General features: G+C 39.3%; 2 protein-coding genes across 2 annotated transcripts in view; one reads left to right on the forward strand and one right to left on the reverse strand.

Annotated features, from left to right (window-relative positions):
* Positions 1-2,025: 2,025 nt before the first annotated feature.
* TMEM81 (transmembrane protein 81) lies at positions 2,026-2,931 on the forward strand. The gene has a single exon (XM_072133126.1). The coding sequence runs from the start codon at positions 2,053-2,055 to the stop codon at positions 2,854-2,856; it is 804 nt and encodes a 267-aa protein (XP_071989227.1). The 5' UTR covers positions 2,026-2,052; the 3' UTR covers positions 2,857-2,931.
* A 1,181-nt stretch (positions 2,932-4,112) lies between these two features.
* Positions 4,113-26,260, reverse strand: part of CNTN2 (contactin 2) — a 52,768-nt gene continuing 30,620 nt past the window's right edge. The window contains exons 10-23 of the mRNA XM_072137532.1: positions 22,235-22,364; positions 20,964-21,114; positions 20,422-20,549; positions 19,169-19,344; positions 18,246-18,366; positions 17,380-17,538; positions 12,537-12,686; positions 11,482-11,552; positions 10,555-10,789; positions 10,199-10,308; positions 7,046-7,232; positions 6,861-6,973; positions 5,376-5,544; positions 4,113-4,529 (exon numbers count right to left, since the gene is read on the reverse strand). Coding sequence (XP_071993633.1) covers positions 4,438-4,529; positions 5,376-5,544; positions 6,861-6,973; positions 7,046-7,232; positions 10,199-10,308; positions 10,555-10,789; positions 11,482-11,552; positions 12,537-12,686; positions 17,380-17,538; positions 18,246-18,366; positions 19,169-19,344; positions 20,422-20,549; positions 20,964-21,114; positions 22,235-22,364 — 1,992 coding nt within the window. The 3' untranslated portion in view covers positions 4,113-4,437. The remainder of the gene's footprint in view (positions 4,530-5,375; positions 5,545-6,860; positions 6,974-7,045; positions 7,233-10,198; positions 10,309-10,554; positions 10,790-11,481; positions 11,553-12,536; positions 12,687-17,379; positions 17,539-18,245; positions 18,367-19,168; positions 19,345-20,421; positions 20,550-20,963; positions 21,115-22,234; positions 22,365-26,260) is intronic.

A 26,260-nucleotide genomic window follows, 5' to 3' on the forward strand; every position in this document is an offset into this window, starting at 1 on the left:
CAATTTAAAAAGCAGAAACAAGTGATTGCATACTAGAAACCCCCAGACAGAGTAGAAGATGACAAGATAAGTTAGAGGAACAACGGTTACACAGATGACCCAAAATATCTAGTGGTGTGATACAGAGAAAAAAATGCAAGCAAGCTAAATCATTCTCTATCACAAAGTCAGAACACTACAATGGGCCTATAATAAATGTAACCCTGATATACACCAACATACAGAGTGGTATCCCCAGGTACATATATTAACCTTATGAATATAACCAATCATATTCTGGGAGAGGGGGAGATAGTCCACACACGTATTGCCTGTGCGCAGAGACTTCCTCAGGGGTAATATGTTGGCAGTAACTCATCCCTAGAGAGGACACAGAAAAGTTGAGGGTGCGGGTCACTATACCGAAACTACGTAGTAATAGGCAGTACACATTCATGGGAAGAAGCAATATTCTGCCTAACTACTGCATGTCAGCTGTGTTTCAAACACCGGAAGACAGACCAGGGAAATATGAAAATGCTGACATTATGCTTTGGGTTTATTTTTTAACAACTGACATGTTTACCTCAAGATTCATATTACATTGTTTATTAAATACTTGTATTATTTTAATTAAGTATATACTTTATATGTTCTTTTGTGTCTCGCCCCCAGTAGTAGACAAGGGTTTCTAGCATGGCGTTAACCTTAATTGTTATCAAATCTTTAGCAGTATAAATTTTGGTATGCACATGATATAGATCCAATAAATCATAGTTTTCATCTATTTATTATATACTATTTTGGGTGTCTGTAGGTATTCAAAGTGTGTAGGCCATCTAGATCTGGGGAGAGGTGTGTGGGGGGGTCAGTTAGGGAAGAAGCAGAAGCCCCTTTAGGGTATCAAATAACTTGGCAACCTTGGCTCCTGTTCCAGCTGATTATAGACAAGTTTTATGAAACTTTGCATATGTGCCATAGAACCATGAGGTAAGATCCTCCATGTGCATAATGTCATTGACCTTGTTAATCTACATGGGTATTGTCGTAGGGGTGGTCGTATTGGGATGCAAGATCAGACAGCAATAACTAAGAATAGCTGTAGAGAGGGCTTGTATGTGGATGTTGAGCTGTCACAGTGATGAAGAATAAGCAGAGGGTGCCCAGCACTGCAGAGTTTCTGCAAATTAGGGAGGTGAGGTGCTGCAGTTCCTGCCAAAATGAGTTTAGGACCTGGCATGACCAGAACATGTGAAGTAAGGCTTCCTCATTCACTCCACATCTCGTGGTGTAGACCTGTGTAGATGATGTGTAGTCTACTTGGGACTCTATACCATCTGGCCGTGAGCTTGCACCCCTCTTCCTGATGCCGAGCGCTCACGGATGTACTGTGCCATAACTCAAAGATCCATGTTTTTTGTTCAGGTGTTGGGGAAATGGTCAAGTTTTTTTCACTTTTTTTCTTTTTACGTTCACTAGTGGGTCTGATTGTTCATGCAATATACAGCAATTACAACTTATTGCAATATATTGTGACACAGTATATTACAGGCTGTGATAAAGAATGTTAATTGCCAGACATAGGAGGCTCCCAGTTGTCATGGCACCCAATGGGCAACTGATGTCGTGGGTAGTTCCAATTGGTAGCAGGGAGAGGGTTGTGATCATATTCCCACTAATCACCTATTAATAACCTATATGAAAGATATGTTATTAATAGTTTTTGCCCAGTATAAACCCCCTTTAATATTACTTGATTATTTGAGATATTGGCTTTTCAATAAATACTTCAAGATGACATATTCGGTCTCTATATATTTAGTTTAATATTGGATCTGAATGTTTCTAAATTTCTAAATCCCTCTATTTATGCATGCAAGCTAAAGTTTAACAGGATGAGCTGCTCTGCCATACAAAAAGGAAATCGCCCTGATCTTTTAATGTTCTACCATCCCTTTAAATTTTACATTCCAGCACTTTATATGTTTATCCATTATGATGTCAGAATTCTGATTCTCTGAAATTACACAATTCCACATTCTGCGTCTGTAGAATAGGTGAGCAGACTTCACAATGGAGCTCTATAGAAGGAACGTCATGCTTACACTGCTCTCCTTGCTCTTTATCTTATGTGAGCTAAGCGGTTCTTTTGGCCAAAAAAAGGAAACTAATCCCGTCACCATACCCCGTGGAATGGAAACTGCTTCTGCTCAGGCAGTTGTAGAAACCACAGAGTGTAGCGTGACGTGTGGAGTAGGAAGCAAGACAGAAAAACGTTGCCTTGTGGACCGCTCTGGCATTCAGAAGGACTGTGAACTTATAAGGGTGGAATGTCTCAGTAACTGGCTGTGTGGTTTAGAAGCCTACACTCTGCGGGTTGGTGACTATTTCACTATGGACTGTCAGATTCCATCTACTGGAACCCTAGGTGGACCCCGCCATTACTACTGGAAATATGCTGCTGGAATTATAACCATTAATGATATTTATTTCCGACCAGTAAAAAATAAGAATTCCACAACTGTTTTTGAATCCATAGAGGAGAAAGCTTCTGGAACGTATCGCTGTGATGTGCAAAACGAAGTTGACCTGAAGATAGTAAAACGCATTTACTATGGAGTTCGGATTATTAGCCCTGGAATTATTGATATTAACTACAACAAGTACCTCATCAGCAAACAGAAGTTAGCGTCCATGGCTAAAGAACTTACTAACCAAGATTCAGAGGAAAAATTTGAACTGTATGGTGGTATATACACCTATGTTGCAATTGGGAGTGCTGTAGGGATACTGACAGGCATACTTGTTTTAGTGTTGATCCGATGTACATCTAGATCTAAAAAGGAGTCATTTGACGACTACACTAGTACATTGTAACATCTGCAATCTTCATCACATACACCACCCCTCACCATTACTTAGCAGAAGAGAAGCTGAATTTAAATGCCAGGAAAAAAAAAATAGAAATTACATAAATAAAAATGCAGCGATAAAATTATTCTCCTTACTTTTTTTTTTTTTTACATAATCTGATAATGAATCATGTGACCGATTTTTGTTTTCATATTTATAAATTGTATGTTCTTGATAGTGATAAAGGCAGTCCCTGGGTTACGTACAAGATAGGTTCTGTAGGTTTGTTCTAAAGTTGAATTTGTATGTAAGTGAGAACTGTATACTTTATAATTGTAACCCCAGACAAATATTTTTTGGTCTCTGTGACAATTGGATTTTAAAGGGAACCTGTCATCAAGAAGAGGCGCAGTAAACCTTAGCCCCACCACCACCACTGTTGAAAAGTGCAGTGCAGATGTCCCAGCTTAAATTTGCCTTCTCCAGCTATTAAACTCTTTCCCCAATCTTATTCATCAGTTGTCTCCGCTCATCGTGGGTTGAAATGATAAGCAGTTTCCCCATACAGTTCCCCATACCCCTGACTTTTCAACACACTTAACAGAAACCGATTTTGTACATGATAAAAGTTTGCGGAAATGATTGTGACATTTTATTGTATGATGAAGCCCCCTTGCCATGGCTTAGGGGTTAGACCTTTTGATGTATTTGCCAGCCATGTGTTGGCGGACAAAACTATGGCAGGCCACTGTAGTTTTGCATAAAAAACAGCGAACATTTAGGCCTGAATGTTGGCAAGTTATCTGAAGAGCACAGCTGTGGGGCAGGAGCACCCTGCAGCAGCCCACTCCACTGGTGGCTGAGCCATAGGGAATTAATCCCAAATTCTTGCAGTGCGCCAGAAATTGCAATAATTTCCGTGCTTCTACGCCAGCTTCCCCTATTGCAGCATTGCTTCAGTTTTCCCCTTTGCAACCTCTATTTCATTGGAAGTTGTTTAAGAGGACGTGTGTGAAGACCTACTGACTCTCCAAACTTTGATCTATTTTGTTAGCAAGACCTCATTTTATAAGGATATGATGAAATACAAATTTTCTTATCACCTACTATTCATTTCTGCCACATTTCATGAAAGAGCTGTGAACTTTTAAACTTTAACATATTTGTAAGAATTTCATTTTTTTTATAGTATGTTGATATTACATAATGAATTGTTTAGATTTCTTTTTCAATATTTGCAGCAATAGACAAATAAAGGCAATAAATGAAAACAAAGGCAATTGTAGAAAAAAAATTGCTATTTATAAAGCATGTACACATGGCTTCATAAGACAAAATCCCCCAAGTGTGTCCCATCAAAAAGTGCTTGCACCCTCCCCACCTTCTAAAAGTAAATCCCACTTCAGTATTAGGAAAACGCATCTGCCACAAGGCCCTCTGCTTCTATAGGGCACTTCACTCTGCCAGTAAGTTTATGTTTCTTTAGACTCTACAGAAAAATGCTGTCTTGCTGTTAGGGATGGTTGTTTTTCATCTTCTGGGAGGTGAGAGGCTAGGCTTAACAGCCAAATACTCCATCTTCATGTTCATACTTGTTGTTGCGCCTCAAACTGTGAGATACCTTATCAGGACCAAGACTGCGACTGTTTTAGTCATGCAATTCTGAGAAGCAGAGTTATCTACCATCATGCTGGTTCCTGTGAAGTAACAATAAAATATAGAATATATTCTAAGTAAGAATAAAATATGATTACAGGACAAGCAAATCTATTGATAGTAAGCATATTAGAATTGTACATGGTGAGTAGCAAACACTAGAGTAAGAAATGTGTAGTAATAACACAAGTTAAGTCAATGTATGCATTATATAGGAAATAATTGATTCCCTGCTATATTCTCACATTAGCATTTTCATTGATCATCTGCTGCCATAACTGCATGTTGTATGAAGCTTGAAATCAGGCATGTTTAGTGGCCAGGATGGGGTATAGCAACTCAGCAACCATGTCAATGATTGCAACTACACTGTGTACAGAGCAGTGTGCTCTCTACCTTGTGCAGTTATGATGGTAGTTAAAGTGAGTCCCAACTGATATTAATGTGTTCAATTTTCAGTAGTCCAGTGTGTGTGCATGAGGGTTAAAACTTTTTTGGTATTTGAGTGACTTTTATTCTTAAGTCTATGAGGGACATTTATCAGTGGCGGAGTGGGGCTGCACAGAGCATTCCTGTCCCGTTCTTGCACACTATTGCCTGCACTTGTTCAGGGCAGAACGATTGCTTACAGTAGAGCAATTCTATGCCAAACAGTCTGGAAACATGCATCTTCTGATATTCTAAATTATATCTATCACATACCTCCCATGGCCTGAGACTATCCTGCTAATTGTCAGATGGTTGGGAGGTAAGCCTGTAACCTAGGGTTTATTATCAGAAACTAGAAATGTAATTTATGATGAAACGGTTAAACAAAAGTAACCACATGGCAGGCATTATCAGGAGCAATACCTGGCTTGACAATAACACACATATAACAAAAATACCTGAAGTAGTAGGAATGTGCACCTCTGCTGGCTCTCCATCGCCTCCCACTCCACTGGCACATAGCTGAATAGTCACATGATTGGCACCTTCAGGGAGTGGAAGCTCTGCTTGTGTATTGCTTGTTAAATATAGGGTAGGAGATGAGTGGGAGTCGACCCTATAAAGTATCTACAAAAAAAGGAGTATTCATTGTAACTAATGAGAAAAAGACATTGCCTGCTCTCCAACAGTTACCTTGTATCCACTTACAGAACATTCATGTTTCACTCTTTTTCAAAACTGATTTAGTTTTGTTTATCATAAGTAAGCGAAAACCATTATTGTTTTTCTCTGATTCAGTTTGGATTTTGATTTACAAATGCCAACAGAAAATAATGATCATTCCATGTGAATGTGAAAGGTCTTAACCATACAATTGTATTACAACTTTTTACAACCTGAGTGAAGTTGGCCCCCCCACCTTGTTCAAATCAAACAAAATTGGTGTCAAACGTTTGTGCTACGTTTGTGCTGGTTTGTGCAGCAGAAATTTTCGTTTGTGCCGCTATCGTTTTTAAGATATTAATGAGAGTTTCCAGAGGTCATCAGAGGTCAACCAGCCCCCCCACCTTGCCCAAACCAAACCAAACTGGTGCCAAACAATTATGCTACGTTTGTGCTGCTTAAATTTTTGTTTGTGTTGCTTTTGTTTTGAATAAATGAACAAAAAATTAAAGTTCAAAAGTTCAAGCAGCCCCCCCGCATTAACCGAATCAAACAAAACTGGTGTCAAACGTTAGTGCTACGTTTGTGCTGGTTTGTGCAGCAAAAATTTTCGTTTGTGCCGCTATCATTTTTACGGTATGTTCAGGTGTTTACATAGGTTGAAGGTGTTTAGGATGAACTGGTAAAAAACAAACTTAGTGACATTTCCCTAGTTTGATCACCAGGGGGAGCTAGCAAACACATTGTACTTTGGAAGAAATGAACTCTGATGACCTCTGGAAAAAAGTATGAATATATTAAAAATGATAGCAGCACAATCAAAAATTTTTGCTGCACAAACCAGCACAAACGTAGCACTAACGTTTGACACCAGTTTTGTTCGATTTGGTTAATGTGGGGGGGCTGCTTGAACTTTTGAACTTTCATTTTTTGTTCATTTATTCAAAACAAAAGCAGCACAAACAAAAATTTAAGCAGCACAAACCAGCACAAACGTAGCAGAATTGTTTGGCACCAGTTTTGTTTGGTTTGGACAATGTGGGGGGGCTGGTTGACCTCTGATGACCTCTGGAAACTCTCATTAATATCTTAAAAACAATAGCGGCACAAACGAAAATTTTTGCTGCACAAACCAGCACAAACTTAGCACAAACGTTTGACACCAATTTTGTTTGATTTGAACAAGGTGGGGGGGCCAACTTCACTCAGGTCTTTTTACAGGCTTAGATTTGCTAATGGTAAAAAAAAAAAAACATAGTGAACTGCCTTCCAACAGTTACCTTGTATTCAGTTACAGAAGATTCATTTTTCATTGATATCACTGGATCCCACTTGATTCTAATACTGACACGGGAAAATGTCCAGGAAATATTATCCGGGGGCCTGTTTGGAGCTACAGAAAGACAATATTATAATAATCTGATAAAATACAAGGATTATCTGGATGAGGTTTTATTATACATACGTGATTTGGTGGTAGTAACATTGGCAATAGGGCTAGATGGCCCGGTGCCAGCTCTGTTATAAGCACGAACTGTTACATGATACAGAGTATTTGGCTTCAGGCCATTCACTTTGGCAGCTGTGTCCAGGCTCTCCGACCTCACCCTATCTGCAGCACCTTCTTTATCACCCACCTTCCAGTATCTGATCTAAGGGAAAATAGATCATAGTCAAGAACTCAAGAAAAGTATCATTTCTGCACTGCAGAATTCAAAAGTCTTCAAATAGGGAATTTGTGATATTTGTGGCTCACATTTTAAATGTTTGCACCACTTCGTATAGTTCTGGTGTGTGAGAGAGTGCGTGGTTAACCTGCAAAGCCAGATTTATTAAAAATTGAGAGTTATGAAGTTTTGTACTAGCGTACATTGCCAAATCTACAAGTGTCAAATCTACTGATTACACGCAATGTATCAGCTTTGAAAAATTGGGGGGAGGTGTATCAGTCTTCACCAATAAAGGGAAAAAAATGAAAAGAGAGACTTTAAACTGCCGTGACCACCGGCATGACCATGGCCCCAAAAAGTGGAACTTTTTTGGCTCAACGGTCTTTGGTCTTTGGAGAAAGGGTAACCACATTAAACAGCTGTCCTGTGCCGAGAGTAGTGGATATTGAACTGGATACGCTAATCCCAAAGGGTTTGAAAAGAGCTTTTTGCATTTATATATATATACGTATCATGGATAATATTGCGTAAAGTCTGTATTTTTTGTATTTTAATTATTTTTATAACTAATAAACCTCCAGAATGTCCTTTGTTTGTTCTGGCTCTAGTGTACTTAATTCATTTTATTTTAGACCACCTACCGTATTTTTCGGCCTATAAGGCGCACCAAAATCCTTTAATTTTCTCAGAAATCAAAGGTGTATATGAACTTATACAGAAATGTACTACAGACAAGATGTACTGTACATGTACCAGTGTCTAATAGCTCCATCCCCAGAAATTTCCTGCACCTTCCCACACAGTATACAGGGTCCCTGGCTCCTGATGTGCCCTGGCACCACAACTAACATTGTGCCCATCCTGCCCTCCCCTAGCATGGAGAGACCGGAGCTGCCATAGTGCTGACCACGAGGCAATCATCATCATCATCATCATCAGTAAACAATCCCCCATACCTGACAGCCCTGTAACAGGGGAAAGAGAAGGAGCCACAGAGAACCCCACAGGAATAACACCCTGGCTGAAGAGTGTTAACCCCTGCTTAACCGCTTAACCCCTGCTGCATCACCCTGCGTTAACCCCCAGCAGCCATACCTCTGAGATCGGAGCTCTCTGACACGCTGAAGACAAGTTTCCCAGGAAGTGTAGCTGGCTTGTACTGTGCACAGGTCTGCCACCTGCTGGTCATTTTTAGGTACTGCATTTGATCCTACGCCTTATACTCCAGTGCGCCTTATATATGAACCTAGATGTCTTAGCAGGCATTTATTAGAGGTGCGCCTTATAGGCCGAAAAATACAGTAAATACTTTATTAGAGAAAGGTGTTATAACTTTATACACAACCAGTCCCTTAGCAGTGTGTGATTATAATACACATATTTATATACTTTTTAGCAGCATACAGTAGACTACTCAAGTATCCATTATCATCCAATGTATTTCTTGTATTTAATAAAGAACTAAAAGAAAGAACAAGAGGAAAGGGAATCAAGGCTCCACACAACAGGAATATGAAAACAATCTTTATTAAACATAGAAGTGATAAAATATGTCATAAAATAAATGCATCTCAGGAAGAGTAAATGCATACACTCCAGGTAATAGGTCCTAATATCAATACTATAAATATAGTCTAATGTAATACAGCTGATAACACACTGAAAGATACAGATAGATACAAACATATAAATTACTCCCCAAATGGCAATAATGCATAAAGTGGGGATGGCAGAAGAGATAGTATAGCCCAAATAACACTGAGATATAGAACAAACAGTAATGTAAACATAAGCGCCGACAATGGCAAAAAAGTAAACAGTGTGTGGGGCTGGGCTGATCCCTTGATAAAGACCTGCTGCGGTTGAAACGCACATCGGGGGTGCACGCCAGATACTAGTTTGTCCACCCAGCCCCACACACTGTTTACTTTCTTGCCATTTTCGGCGCTTATGTTTACATTACTGTTTGCTCTATATTTCAGTGTTATTTGGGCTATACTATTTCTTTGGGCGGTTATTTATATGTTTGTATCTATCTGTATCTTTCAGTGTGTTATCAGCTGCTGTTATTGATATTAGGACCTATTACCTGGAGTGTATGCATTTACTCTTCCTGAGATGCATTTATTTTATGACATATTTTATCACTTCTATGTTTAATAAAGATTAATTTTATATTACTGTTGTGTGAAGTCTTGATTTCCTTTCCTCTTGTTCTTTCTTTTCGGTCTTTGTTAGTTATACTGAGAGGTTTTTTGGCTATTCTGGTATAGATCACTAGTTTACGATCTATATGCTATTTTATTGAACGACTTTCTCTATATTTGTGCATGTATGTATTTCTTATATTTGCCTATACAATTTCCAGTAGTCCCTTCATTTCCTCCACCTCTCTTTATTATCCTTCAGTAGTAAAGTTGATCTGTCATACTAAAGGTTAAAGGAAACCGTCTACGTTTTCAAAATGCACTGTCCATATCCACAGTGGCGACAGAGGGGTACACTAAGCATCAGATAGGGGATAGCCTCTGATTGAACAGGACTACAGTTCTGATCTTGGAGAATGAAACTTGTTGGAGACGCTGGATGTTATTAGTGGGAATTCTTCATTTCTGCAACACAGAGCTGCGTAATTCTAGGTGGATATTGATCCCTAATGATCACGGATGGTTTAGATGCACGGATTCATGGATATCAACCACCCACCCCTAAAGCATCCTAATACATCCATGTGATGCTATGACTATCAATTGCCACTTTGTATTTTTTGTATCACATCCAACACTAGTTTAGTTGGACTAGCGCAGGTGGTATATCAATTTTCATAAATACAAAGGAACTTGATGTACCAAATACTTCATAAAATTGACAGAGATGTAATTGGATTGTTATCTTTTTTAAAAGGAAATAAAATACCAGTTTGGTGTTGATTTCTCCAAACAACTTACCTCATAGCCCAATAAAACACCAGTGACAGTTGACACAGCCTTCCATTCCACCTTAATTTCAGTAGATGATAGAGCTGTGGCCTTCACATCAGATGGTGAGATGCTCGGCTCTAGTAGCAGAAAAAAATTTACATTTTTGTAAACACATGAAAAAGCAATAAAACGGTAAAAATATAAATGAAATAAAAACATACTATATTAAATACATGTATACTTTATATTATATTTTATTATATTTAATAAAATGCATCAAATCAGATTTTTTCCCCAAGATTTCTCTTAGAAGTGGAAAACCTAAAACATGCATGAAGGATTTCTAGTATAAAGCACCCTAAAAAAATGCTTTAATATCATACCCTCCTCTGCTGAGTATACAATGGTTTCCAGGCTGTAAGGTCCTTCTCCTTTCTGGTTAAATGCCTTGATCATAACATTGAAGGGGGTATATGCAGCTATGCTCTCATTTCTATAGACAAAGTGTCGAGACTGTGCCCCAAACATTTTAACTGTCTGCCAGTACTCCTCTGATGTTCTCTTAAAGGCAATGGTGTATCCAAAACCATCTCCATGTTGATATTGCCTCTCCAGCGGCTATTAGATCAAGAACAAGAAAACAGTGATAATTCATGTATACTTATAGCAACACAGCCAAGATCCATAGACTGTACAATAAAAAGACAATGAAAGTCGAACAAATATTTTCATTGACCTGTCAATAGAGTTTTTTGGATGTATGTGCTTCAAGAGCATTCTAGTATTTGCTTTCAACAGGATTCTAGTGTATGCCTCTTCTGATACAAATATAGAACTAGTACTAGAGTTTTCTGGTCAGTTGGGTGTATCAGTGATTGTAAGCTAAAATCAGTAGTGGAATATAAAAATGGAAGAAGTCCAATATTTTCTTATTGGTTTTGCTCTGATTGGTTTCCACTCCTGATTTTGGCTTACAGTTATGTTTATAATGGGACCATGTGGTTGACTCAGTGGGGCTCCACTTGTAGAACCTCTGTAATATGGTGTTGTACGGAGGCACTATATGACAGCACACATAATGCCTGTTACTAATGCAGAGCTATTTGGAAATCAGAGCAGATGTGCTATATTTGATACATAACCCCATGTCATTTACAAAACAAGTGCATGTGATGGATAACTGATTATTGGGAACTTCATCTTGAATTTTTAGAAAGGTATACATAATAGTCTGTATGTTCTTCTGTATGTTTTCTCTGTATTTTTGTGAAGAAAATAATTATACATGGTGTGTAATAAAACACACTTACCTTCCAGGTTATCGTGAGCTCGTTTGGTGCCCCTCCTCCACCATTAAGACCCGATGGGGCCACAATTGGTGCTAAAATATGGGAAATATGGAAAATCTGATGGGTGCTGCAATCCGCAGTGATAAACATCACATTATATGTGCTAGAATTAAAGTTTGTTTGAATTTAAAAGCGGTACAGTGTACAGTATTCTAGAATTGCTCAAGTATACATTCCTGGGCACAACTATAGTCTCAAATAGCCCAAGACCAGACCCTCTTAATATTTCAGAGGCTGATTATCTGTACACTGTGATATCATTCATTACTAGTCATGTAATGTAATTTAATTATGTCACAACCAAGGATCTCATCAATGACCTCTACACAAAAAAAAACCCTACTTTGCAATTTTACTCAGTTTTGTTGCTATTGTGTGGACGGGGACTCTCTAAGCAAACACTTCCTCTGTCCTATGAAATGCCGTGTGCTGACAATGTGCTTAGATCATCAGGGCACAGGGTTTATATACACTTTTATTTAGCTTCTGAACATTCTACTAGTATCTGACACACAGAAAATGATGAGACAGCTCAGAGGTGATGAGATCCATGAGATGGATATAAAATGCAATAACCCTCTCATCAACTCGCTTAAATAAAACACACAGTCAGCGCTGCTATAAAGTCTTTAACTTTCTGTCGCTTGTAAAGTAAGTCTCTGTACACTGCTGCTTGCTGGCAGGACGTGCCTGTGTCTGTGCTGGTTTTGTAATACAGGGGGGAGTAGCAGGAGGCAGAGTGCAGTATACAGACAAGAGAAGCTATTCATGAGAAGAATCCAACCATAGTCGGAAGATTTATGGTTGTATTCAGGGACCCCCAAAATTGTAAACGCCAGGACTGATAGAGATAGGTTGGACTTATATATGTGACATTCTGTATTTATGCTAATTACAGCGAATAGGAAAATGTTATCCTGAGTATATTTAAGAATCTTCATGGGAATACTCCTTTAATCACTAGATGCTAAATATCTAAGTATCATTAATATTGAAAGTTACATTAATTAACTCACCAGCCTCTCTTGTTCTTATTGTGGCTGATGGTACACTGGGTTCTCCTGCTCCTAAAATATTGCTAGCTACAACCCGGAATATATAGTCAGTCCATGGTGTGAGTCCCACCACTGAAGTTGACTCTGCATTTCCTTCTACAGTGGCAGGATCTGTAAAGAAAGGTACACAAGAGCATGGTAGACATTGGCTAACCATTATCACAGCAGAAACTTGTTTCACAATACATGGTCTTCCTAAAGGCTTTTCCAGACTTCTATTTCAGAAATGAATAGTACAGTTGATAATAGTAAAATTTGCAAAATAGTTTGAGGGAAAAAACTCCCTCTTTTGCATTTTTGTGCTCTTTTTCTTCTCTGCTCATAACTACAGAATATTTTACTTTGATAATTCAGCTCTGTAGGGAGATTATTCAGTATGATAAGGGAAGCCCTTTTATACAGAATGCTAAAATCAAGAACCCATATTTATGTACCATACCACAAATATACAGGAGAACAACCTGAAAAGATAATGTGGTCAATTTATCGAGATGAAATAGAGTGACTGAAAAAACTTTCAATGATCCAGCCAGGTTCCAATGAAACTTTAAGACTTTTATTTAGTCAACATCGTGTATCCACAGCATGGTTCCAGTATTCCTCTTAAATCCAACGCGTTTCGAACGGACTAGCCGTTCTTAATCATGGTGTATAGAAATAGAGTGACCCCTGATCTAAAGCCGCTTTATCTGATTCACTAAAAGTAAATAAAAGGACCTGGAGGATGATTTTAGTCACCAGCGCAGATAAAGCCACATAAAGTTAAGTCTGTTACCTCCGCTCATACGTTATATGTATAGTCCTGGAACACAGTCACACTTGAGAGATATTATAAAATCCAAAGTAGATACCCATCTAGAAGCTAGAGAAATCATCTTTGTTTCATTTCTGCTGACATGTTATTGACCATTCATTGTAGGCAAGTTAAAAACTATGAAATATACTTAAAAAAACAAATTAATAAGGCATGTCATCAATCTTTAAAAACAAGGCATAATAAGTTCATGCTGCCCTATTTGACCTTCGCCTAGGTTTAGCCTCATGCAGGCTCAACACATCCTACTTATTATCGTCTTTATGTCGCATTAGATTAGTTAACTGTTACCTGGTTGCTCCATCAATGTAGATCAGAAATATTCCACATATCCAATGTCTATAGCAAAAATTTATTTATATATATATCCTCAGCTCATACAGCTCATAAAAAGCATTTTAACTCAAATTCGCCATTCAATCCATAACCGATTAAAGGGCATCTACCACCAGGATAAAGGACTATATACAAATTAGCCTGAGGGTCTCCAGGCTCCAAAGGTGTTAATTGAGCCTGGAGCCCCTGAGGGTCATTTGCATACAGTCTTTCATCCTGGTGGTAGATGTCCTTTAAAGGGAATCAACCAGTTCAAAAAACCTACAAATACTCACCCTGATCCTCTTGAAGTTGATCCTGGTGCTATCCGTCACTAGTATTGACATGCCAGGATCACCTCATAAAGAAACATATAATTAGAATCACGGGGACAAGATTATGATACTTATGCACACCCCCCAGAATTCCCTCTTCCATGCTGGAAAGGGAGGTGACGTCCCAGCAGGGACGTGAATTCACGGGGGATGTGCATAATTATAAGCCCAGAGCACCGGACATCCGCTCTCATTGCTGCTTATTATACGTTTCTTTTGTAGGTGATCCCGGTGTGTCAAGACTAGTGAAGGCCAGCACCAGGTTCAAGATGAAGAGGAGCAGGGGTGAGTATTTGTAGGGTTTTAAATTTTTTTTTTTAACTGCTTGATTTCCTTTAAGGTTTTTTACATAAATATCCCAAATAATTCCCTTTGCCTCATTTTAATGTAGTTTCCTCCTCTCCAATGATCTGTAATGATTAGTCAATCTTCTCATGATAAGAAAATAGTGCTTTGTTGGTTCTTCTCATGTTTTACCACATAATCATGAAAGGGAATGTTCCATCATTCCCTTCTGAATATTTTAAAAATGTTACCCTATTTTTTCTTTAATTTTCTGCTGGCCCTACCCACATACTATAAGACGCATGGGCATATGATCATATAGATAGCACCTATAGAGTCACAAGTAGTATTGTCTGTAAATTCATACTTCATCTTAGAATCTAAAGTTTTAAAGTCTGTGATTCCCCCTTTTATCTTGCGTCAACCACCAAAACATTTGAACAAATCTGCTTTCCTTTCCTATTTATTCTGATGATTATGGCTGTGATTATGGCTGTCTCCCTTCATGTTTCCTATGACTGGTTCATGCTGCAGTAAATGCCAATGTTTTTAAACACTCTCTTGTTTTTTTAATATTTCTGTTCTTGCTGTAGTCATATCATTCTGAAAATCTATATCCCAAAGAGTTTTCTCTATAAGCTTAGCTTAATAATAATAATAATTCTTTATTTATATAGCACACACAGATTACGCAGCGCTGCACAGAGCTTGCGAAATCAGTCCCTGTCCCCATGGGGCACACAATCTAATCAGCCTACCAGTATGTTTTGAAGTATGGGAGGAAACCGGAGGACCCGGAGGAAACCCACTCATTCATCATTTCTCTTCATGAACCTCTCTTTTAACATATTGGCCAGCTTTAAATAAGCCATTTTTTTTGGTACAGAGTCTCTTTACTCTTTTAAGTTGCCCTTTTAGTATATTTTTCAACCAGGGATTATAATTACAGCTACTATAATCAAATGTTTAATGTATAAGTGGTTTTGTTCTTTAATGTTTTCCAGATCCAAAAATGGTATGGTAAAATGTAAAGTGTCTGTGTTATTCACATATAATTTGAATTGTTCCCAAATTTGTACATCTCCCTGCTATACAATGAATATATCGTCTATGAATCTTCAATATATCTTCTGTTAGCTGGTGGTGGAAAAATTATATTTTCTTCCCAGAGGACATAAAAATACTAGCATAGCTAGGGGTGAAATCAGCCCCCATAGTTGTGTCGGCTGATGAAAGTAGGAGCCTCCATATCAGAAATAGTTATTTTGTAAACCGCAGAGGGTGGGGGCTTTAAAAAATTTTAATCAAGTATGTATTTCAGGACTGCAATTCCATTAGTATGAGGGATGCACCATATTAAGTGAGGCATATGTAGTGAAAACTGAAGAATACCTTAAAGGGGTATTCCAGGAATCAGCATAATATATATACAAATTGTTTCTTAAAATATAAGCGAATATGTAATTAGTTGTTATTTAAAATTATTTTTAAATCTTCAGATTGTAAGATGAAGTATGAATTGAAAGAACATATTACTTTTGACTCTATAGTTACTATCTATATGATAGTATACCCAGTATACGCAGTACTTGGGGAGTAGGACCTGCAGAAAATGAAAGGAAAGAATAGGGTAATTTTTTTTCTTTACTATTCGCAGCACATTATGCGTTAAAATACTACAGCAACCCACGAGGCACTATTTTCTTGTTATAGGTAAGATGACTAATCATTGGAGAGAAGGAAACTACATTAAAAAAAATGAGCCAAATGGAATCCTTATATATATGTTTTTTTATTATAAATTAATTTTTGCTATAGACATTGGATATGTGGAAAATTTGTGATCTGCATTGGTGTAGCAGCAAGTTAAGAGTTAACAAATTTGCATTGGTGTAGCAGCAAGTTTAGGGTTAACGGATGTGATGCAATAAAAAGAAGGCAATGAGTGGGGTGTGGTCGGACCTGGGTGAAACTAATTAATTATGCCTTCTTAATAAAGATTGGCATGCCTTTTTAATTTGAAGTTTCCTGATTTCATAATTTTTAACTTACTTTCAATAAACAGTGTTGCACTAGTCTGCCATTCTGTCTTTTAGCTGCACAGACATATCCAGACTGGACCTTTATAACAGAGAAACCCTCGAAGCTTCACAGCATTTCCGGGGGATCCTCTGGGAGTTCCCGACACGGCATCAGCTGCAGGAGTATCGGCAGCATTGAAGTGATGGAGTGTTAATTTGCCCTGGCTTCTAGAATGATTTCAAGGTGAAGTGTGACTGTGTTCCAGGACAATACATATAACGAATGAGGCGTTTGTTAGTGTACAGATGTCCCAGGCAGTTGGGAAAATGTTCTGGCTTTTCCAAGGCTGCCTGCCTCCTACTCCCTGCACTGACCTACTAAAGTTTCAGAGCCAGGACAAGGAGGCAGGATGAGCTCCTGCTGCCACAACACGTCTCTGCTGGGCTCTACAGCAGTGATGTGTGGAGGTAGATCCCCACTGGATGGCCCGTCCTTCCTCCGTCATCTCAGAGGTCCGGGGAGAGAAGGAAGTTGGACTGCGGGGGAACGAGGAAAGGTAAGTAGCAAAGTTTTTTGTTTAATACCCACGAACAAGGGAGATCAGGAGGCTACAATATGAGAGGAGATAGAGGACAGGAGGCCACTATATGAGGGGTCCTCCTGGAGAGGGGTTGCTTACGGGAAGGGGCCATTAAGGTTGATTTTATACTGTAAATGTTTTTCGTTTAAAAATATAATAAAGATTGTTTAAAAAAAAAAAAGGTTGATTTTATACTTTGTTTTGGATGGGATAAGGGGTGGGACAATGGGCATGGCTTCTGAAAAAAGGAAGAACTTTTTGTCCCTCTTTCTCTAGCCCCAAAGTTGGGAGGTATGCTTGTATGCCAGAAAAATGTTGTGCAATGCATAATAAATTGGTTCCATTGACATTATCAATTCAACTGACATTACTGGTCACTGGAGCCATACTGCAGATGAAGTACACAAAGCAAAATTTGTGGTTTCCACTCCTGAAATATCAAATTAGACTGACCTGTCCGAGCTGTTTTCCACTCTTCCTTTTCTGGTTCTTTCACCTCCACTGTATAACGACTGATTGGGTTGTGGTTATCAAACCCTCGACTCCAGCTCAGCTGAATACTTGTTTCCTTTGCACTTCTAGCTACTACACCTCCTGGTGGTCCAGGTGGGCCTGTATAAAGGAAGCAGACATAGGAGAACATACACATAGTGCCAATGATGTCAGCCGTCTCTTGATGGAGGAGACTGGTGAGAGGAAGAAGCTGGCAGATTACGAGGTCTGCCGGGGACGTGATCCTGGTTCCCAGAAGAGCTCCGGTAATGCTACCCGCAGCCCTTCAGCCTAATTTACATGCAGATAGGAACAGAAAGGAACTAGCCGGCCATTATAGGTAATAAAGGTATACCAGGGTTAAGCTTTTTAAAGATGGTGATAGATTTCCTTTCAGGCTTAAAATGTATTTTATAAGTTCCACATTTAGGTGCACGACCAAGGCAATGTGTCCTGTAGATTTATTATAATTTGCACAGGAAGATGGTGTAAATTATAACCAAAACTACACAAGCTTCTAGCTGTTGTAGGTTTAGGTTATGCCACAAGAGAGCTGCAATTCTCAACTGTGCAGGGATGATGAAGACTGGAACAGGACGATCCAGGCTGGTTAAATATCCACCATTGTATGCATTAGATATAAGGAAATGTCCATATTTTATTATGACATAAATATGCACATGTGGATACATCGGTTGCTATATTCTGTACTGGGAGTAACTATCCATGAACCTTACATGCTGAAAATAATATAATAATAGATCGGTACTGGAAAGTTATATAAATGTCCAATGCTTAATAGACCTCAAGGATGCAAGAATTATTACCTCGCACAAGAAGAAAAGCTGAGGCTGAGGCACGGTCCACCACGGTCTGAGCTGTGCATGTATATTTCCCAGCATGCCTTAATTTAGTATTAATAATGTGAAGATCCCCAACAGATTCATCCTGCAAGAAGTACATTGTCTTAGACACTATTATAATGAAAGTGTTTATAACAGAGGAAGATAAGAGCTTACGGTGGTCATTCTTCATTAGGTATCAGATTGAATAAATAAATAATGCGCATGAATTTAGGTCATCTTAGGATCTTTCAGAATGTCTGTCCATTACTATTTTTGTCACCATAAAGCAAGTCTTTGTGTAGCTGGCCATCCTCATTGCATTGGTATCATCATCAAATATCAGGTGATGCCAGGTTAGTAAATACAGTATATCCACTACACTTTTATTAATATGTTGTACTTGAGGCTAAACAGGACTAATCTATCACCTTGTTAAGGCTACATTCACATCAGATTTTTGGATACATCCAGTATCCATAGACATTTACTGGCATATTGTTGCCTCTGTCCGCCCAGTATGCATCGGATCCACCAGGAAATACTGAATGGAAAAACACAGCAAGAGCTCTGAGCATCCACCCTTGGAGGTCCATAGTGATGTAACTGTCCATATAAAGAGGAGGCACCCTAAATATTCGCAGCTTTCTGGGGGTGTGGTGGAGCAGGAAGACACTTCCCCCTATATGTGTATACAGTTGGATACATTCTAGCCCTTTGTTTTAATGATCTTCATCAAATTTGATGTGAATGTAACCTAACTTGTACTTCAGTTATTTAGGGTATATCCGAAAAAACCTCTGAACTCAATGTAGATGCAAAACACACATGTATACCTTTGACTATTTACTGTGCATTTTACAGAACATGAATGCCGTGTATGAAGACAATAATGTGAGGTGTCTCACCCCTGAAACTTTTTGATAATGTTCTTCCTCCTTCTCAAAGTTAAGTTGCATTCCATCCAGCTCCCATGTGAATGTGAGATCCATGGTAGGATCATGGGAAGCATGGCACTGCATTGTAACACTTTCCCCTTCATTGATGTCAGATCCTGAAGGGGCCAAAGTAATCCTTGTAGCTTCTGCAAGATAAAAATAGTTGGTATTTACTGTACATAAAGTCTCCTACATATAATGTAGATGCTAACCCGACATCAATATGTATCAATGTACTGTATGACAGAATATGAATTAGGCTGCATGTTGTATTTCTGAAGTTTAAGCAGAATTGTAGAAAAACAATGCCACATCCACTTCTACTATCTCTACCGAAGTGTGCAAAGGAACATTTAGATATACAGACGGTCCCCTACTTAAGAACACTCGACTTACAGACGACCCCTAGTTACAAATGGACCTCTGGTAATTGGTAACTTACTGTAATCTACCTCTGGGCTACAATAAACAGCTAGTTATTACAGATGCCACCAATTTTTAATCCTGGTTCTTATGACAATCCAACATTTTTAAAATGCAATTGTCACATTGGAAATGTGGCTGGGATTACAATTATAAAATATGCATTTTCCGACTTACATACAAATTCAATTTAAGAACAAACCTCCAGACCCTATATTGTACGTAACCTGGGGACTGGCTGTACAGGAAGTAACGTAAAAAATATTGGTTCTTTAGGTTTGTTCTTATGTTGAATTTATATGTAAGTTGGAATTGGTATGTTTTATAATTGCAGCTCCACATAAAATTTCTTTTTTGTCCCAGGGACAACAGGATTTTCAGAGTTTTGTGCTATCATGGATTATCAATAAATCTTCATTACAGACTGGGACTAAAGTAAAGCATCCAGAGAGCTTCACTAGAGGTCACAGTGGGCAGAGAGGTCCATCTGTAAGTCGGGTGTCCTTAAGTCGGGGACCGCTTGAAGTGGTATAGATTTTTCACCTTAAATTGAGGACTTACTGTGTATCGAATTAAATTCTTCAATATCCTATTAAACAAATTTAATACACTATGACAAAATACTGATAAAAACAGACTATAATTCACTTTCACTATGCAACCAATGGGAATCCATGCATAGTTACATGTTGCACATTATTTCAATATAGCAAAGCAAATTTGTTATGAAAAGTAATCCATCATAAAACAGAATGAGCTGTATTGTGCTACTTATTCTATTAGAAATCAAGTCATCTCACCCCTCACACTAAGAATTCCAGTACTATTGGACTTTCCCATGAGATTCTCTGCAAAACACGTATAATTTCCTTCATCTGTGCGCGATATATTCTTCAGGATTAGGGTTCCATTAGCAGTGACTGTGATCCTTAATAATAAAGACATATTATATGTATGGACCTATGAACATTTGCATTGCAGAAGCAGAAAAACTAGGGGGAGTTATTCTGTATAATGCACTACAATTCTGGTGTAATTTGCAAAAAATAACTTACTTATAAATTGCCTCATCACATTTTTTTTTTTTCAACTTTTCAGACATTTTTAAAACCTGTGCACAAAAATGCCCCATCAGGTTAGACGTTAGACTCAACAGTGTAATATAATGTGACAGATTTCTCTTCCTGCATCAGACATTGTGATGAATCTGGCACAGTAGGAGACTGTCTTCCTCGCTTTTAGACAGTTCTGCTCTAATCTGCTCCAATCTGCTCCAATCTGCTCCAATATGTTTGACATCAACAATGGATTTCTCTTTTTGCCACATGCGTCACACCTTTACCTGCTACTGTTGCGTAGAAGTTCAGTCCCTTTACTCCATACGATAACTGGGGTTGGGGCAGCCCGTGGGTTACAATTTATCATGATTTCCCCACCGCGAGCTGCAGGAATCAGGGGTTTCACTGGTGACAGACGGAAGTCAGGGGCCATAGCTTCATGGTGGAGATAATAGAAGATGAAGAGAAGTTTGTTTTTGGGTAGACAGTTAGACAAGACTATACAGCAAGACATATAACTTTTTATTTTTAAAATTTTATTGCTATCACACCCTTGCTTGAGCTAGATATCCTCATCTAAGTTTAGATCTACTATATGTCACTGACTGACTATAGTTTTTGATAAGTCTCTGTTCACATCTGCCAACATGGGCACTGTTGGTGTTGGTTGTGTTACCTGTGTGCCTGAATAGACGTTGAGTACACAGCAATATGGCTTCTGTTATAAATAGAAACCCCAAGACAAATATGAGCAGAGCCTTATATTTACTGGTATAGTATGTGCAAACTTATATTAAGGAAACCTGCCACCACGGATCCACCTATAAAGGTAGATCGGGTGGTAGGTGCATCTACGTCTGCGCGGTCACTGCTCCGAATCCTGCTGTTCTGTGCATGCAGGCTTCGGTAGCTGCGCGAGGAGTAGCCGCGCCGTGTAGCCTCAGCTCCGGCTACACCCCGCCCCAGTAGCCTCTTTAGAAAATTTACATATTAGGGAATTAAAAGTTATTTAAAAATTGAAGGGATGTGAGGATTAGCCCTTAAAAGTGCTATCATCACGTCCTATAAATGCACCTACCACCCGATCTACCTTCATAGGTAGATCCGTGGTGGTAGTTTTCTTTTAACAAATTGTGTACCACCACAGGTATAATGGACACTGCCCTGTTTCCAGGGTAAAGAGGAACCTAATATAAGATTTGAGGAATTATTTCGCCAACCGCTAGCGGAATAGTGTGCAGTGGCTAGTTTGCAGTTCCATATTGTGACCAAATTGTATAATAAATAAACCTGCTTTATTGCTAATGAATATAGTACATTGCAGCAATACTTTTAAGAAAATTTGACATCAAAATCCATGGCCTCTTTCCTTCTAAAATCAACTTTCCTGACTAATAGTATTGTCCTTTACCTTATACCACCATGTTTCTCATACTCTAAGTTTTAGTATGTGGCACTTGAGGAGATAAGCAAAGGAAACTGATCTCATAGGTGGTATTCTTTTTCGGAATGACAATATCTATAAATAGTTAGTGTCCCGGTATTGTTATCTTACCTTGAACCATGAGCTCTGCACTTGTATAAATGGTGCCATGCTTGTTTCCTGCCACACACTGATACATGCCTGAGTCTTCCTGATCCAGATTTGTGATTTTCAGCTGTCCATTGCTCACTTCAATTCGTCCCTATTTCAAGATTACAAAAATTGTGTTAGCAGAAGTTGTATTGGTGTGTATTAAAAGGGAATCTGTCAGCAGTTTTGACTGCTGACATCTAAATCTGCAGACACTGGAAGGTAGCATCTGTACATATGGAGATCTGTGTAAAGATACCTTTGTGTGTGTGGGTGTAGCAGCAGGACTGTGAAAATGAATTATATTCCAGAACTGTAACTGGACTTAGAGAACCTTAGTGCATTGTAATGTGAGATCTCTGAGTAACAGCTGAAGTATTCACACAGAAGCCTGCTGCATCATTAACACATAGCAGCGGGAAGGTCTGTGCTCTGTTAAGGGAAAATATCTCACATACCAGTGAATCAGAGTGCTCTTAGTCCAGCTACAATCCTGGAATGTAAATCTATGTTTCACATGCCTTCTGCCACTAACAACACATACAGAGGTATGACTGTACATATTTCAAGGGCTTTTGTCTCCTTCTGCAGTTTTGGGCTTCTTCAACACATGACGTGCAGTTGTATGGGATGCAAACAATATTCCAATGGACCATTGTTTTCATCCAGTGTGTAATCAGTGGGTGAGCGATGACTCTCTGAGCCGCGAACTTGAGCAGGAATAGGAATAACAACAGAAAACATATGAGACCATAAGTCATACTACAAGTACCGAAAATTAATTCTAAATATAAATCTTTATTAATTCATATAGACAATCAAAAATTGGGCATTAAAAACATACACATTAAAACCACAAGAACAAACAGCATGGTGGTGGTCAATCCATTAACCATAGTAAAGAGTACCACGTCATAATAATATACAAAGTCAATCCATAAGTGTAAAAACAAGGGCTATACTGGGCACAGAAAATATAAACTCCATCTCAATTAAAACACAAGTGTCAAAGTAATATACCTGTGCCTCAGGTCAAATCAGCCCCAGACCACCACCACAGCACCCTGGCGCGCGTTTCGCCGTCGCTTCCTCAAGGAAGTATAGCCCTTGTTTTTACACTTATGGATTGACTTTGTATATTATTATGACGTGGTACTCTTTACTATGGTTAATGGATTGACCACCACCATGCTGTTTGTTCTTGTGGTTTTAATGTGTATGTTTTTAATGCCCAATTTTTGATTGTCTATATGAATTAATAAAGATTTATATTTTGAATTAATTTTCGGTACTTGTAGTATGACTTATGGTCTCATATGTTTTCTGTTGGTATTTATTGTTTGAACTGCATAGGGATCAGTTACCAAAGAAGTGGGTACGGTTATTGGTATTCATTGAGCAGGAATAGGACCTGCTCTGTCTTTTGTGTCTCAGGGCAGATTCCACTGCCTTGTTATCCGCTCATAGAAGTGAATGGTAACCTGTGCTAGCTGTAGAAAAAAACAACAAGCACAGGTCCTAATTTCGATGCTGTGTGACATGTCAAAACTAATGATGGATTCCCATTAATGTCTCAAAATCTTAATTCTCAAACAATAAGACCAGGGCCGCATCTGCCATGAGGCGAGATGAAAATCTCGCCTCAGGCGGCAGAATGCGGGTCCCTGTAAAGGGCGGCGAAATTCGCCGCTCTAAAGTGGGCGATTCGGGGGCGTCCATTAACGCCCGAATCGCCCACCAGTTAAATAAATCGCGCCTGTCTCTTTAAGACACAGGCGCGATTTATATGCGGAGCGACGCAGTGCCTTTCCGGCAGCTGCGTCGCTCCGTTCTAATCAGTGACACAGGCGTCATGACGTCATGCGCCTGTGTCACTGTGCGGAGCGGCGGCTGCGAGAAGAGCCGCGTGAAGACGGGACCCGCGCGCCGAGGGAGCACCTGCCTGCAGGTGAGTATGATTTTATTCTTTTTCATTTACTGTCATTTATTTTATGTGGGGGAGTTATATGTGGCCATAATTGATGTATACCGGGGGGGGGGAGGGGGGGGGGTATACATTACATGGGGCCAGAATTATTTTATACTGGGGGGGGGGGGGAGTACTGTATATATTGTATGGGTCCAGAATTATTTTATACTGGGGGGGGGGTACTGTATATATTGTATGGGTCCAGAATTATTTTATACTGGGGGGGGGGGGTACTGTATATATTGTATGGGTCCAGAATTATTTTATACTGGGGGGGGGGGTACTGTATATATTGTATGGGTCCAGGATTATTTTATCCTGGGGGGGGGGGTACTGTATATATTTTATGGGGCCAGAATTGCTTTATACTGGGGGGGGGGCACTGTATATATTGTATGGGTCCAGAATTATTTTATACTGGGGGGGGGTACTGTATATATTGTATGGGTCCAGAATTATTTTATACTGGGGGGGGGGGGTACTGTATATATTGTATGGGTCCAGAATTATTTTATCCTGGGGGGGGGGGGTACTGTATATATTTTATGGGGCCAGAATTGCTTTATACTGGGGGGGGGGGGCACTGTATATATTGTATGGGTCCAGAATTATTTTATACTGGGGGGGGGGTACTGTATATATTGTATGGGTCCAGAATTATTTTATACTGGGGGGGGGGGGGGGTACTGTATATATTGTATGGGTCCAGAATTATTTTATCCTGGGGGGGGGGGGTACTGTATATATTTTATGGGGCCAGAATTGCTTTATACTGGGGGGGGGGGGGGCACTGTATATATTTTATGGGGCCAGAATTGCTTTATACTGGGGGGGGGGGGGCACTGTATCAGAATTGCTTTATACTGGGGGGATGCAGTATATATTATATGGGGCCAGATTCATTTAAACTGGGGCGGGGGGGGGGTGCTCTATATATTATATGGGGCCAGAATAATTTTATACCGGGGGGCTGTATATATTGTATGAGGCCAGATTATTCTTTTCCTGGGGGGGTTATATATTTATATGGGTCCAGATTTCAGCTGGGGACTGTATATGGGGTACAGTATATTACTAAGCTGGGGGCTGTATATGGGATACAGTATATTACTAAGCTGCAGGGGCTGTATATGGGATACAGTATATTACTAAGCTGGGGGGCCTGTATATGGGATACAGTATATTACTAAGCTGGGGGGCTGTATATGGGGTACAGTATATTACTAAGCTGGGAGGATGTATATGGGATACAGTATATTACTAAGCTGGGGAGCTGTATATGGGGTACAGTATATTACTAAGCTGGGGGGCTGTATATGGGGTACAGTATATTACTAAGCTGGGGGGTCTGTATATAGGATACAGTATATTACTAAGCTGGGGGGGTCTGTATATAGGATACAGTATATTACTAAGCTGGGGGGCTGTATATAGGATACAGTATATTACTAAGCTGGGGGGCTGTATATGGGGTACAGTATATTACTAGGCTGGGGGGCTGTATATGGGATACAGTATATTACTAGGCTGGGGGGCTGTATATGGGATACAGTATATTACTAAGCTGGGGGGCTGTATATGGGTTGCAGTATATTACTAAGCTGGGGGGCTGTATATAGGATACAGTATATTACTAAGCTGGGGGGCTGTATATGGGATACAGTATATTGCTAAGCTGGGGGGCTGTATATGGGGTACAGTATATTACTAAGCTGGGGGGGTCTGTATATAGGATACAGTATATTACTAAGCTGGGGGGGTCTGTATATAGGATACAGTATATTACTAAGCTGGGGGGCTGTATATAGGATACAGTATATTACTAAGCTGGGGGGCTGTATATGGGATACAGTATATTACTAAGCTGGGGGGCTGTATATGGGATACAGTATATTGCTAAGCTGGGGGGCTGTATATGGGGTACAGTATATTACTAAGCTGGGGGGCTGTATATGGGGTACAGTATATTACTAGGCTGGGGGGCTGTATATGGGATACAGTATATTACTAAGCTGGGGGGCTGTATATGGGTTGCAGTA

The sequence above is a fragment of the Engystomops pustulosus genome, chromosome 2 (assembly GCF_040894005.1).
Source record: "Engystomops pustulosus chromosome 2, aEngPut4.maternal, whole genome shotgun sequence".
NCBI classification, from domain to species: domain Eukaryota; kingdom Metazoa; phylum Chordata; class Amphibia; order Anura; family Leptodactylidae; genus Engystomops; species Engystomops pustulosus.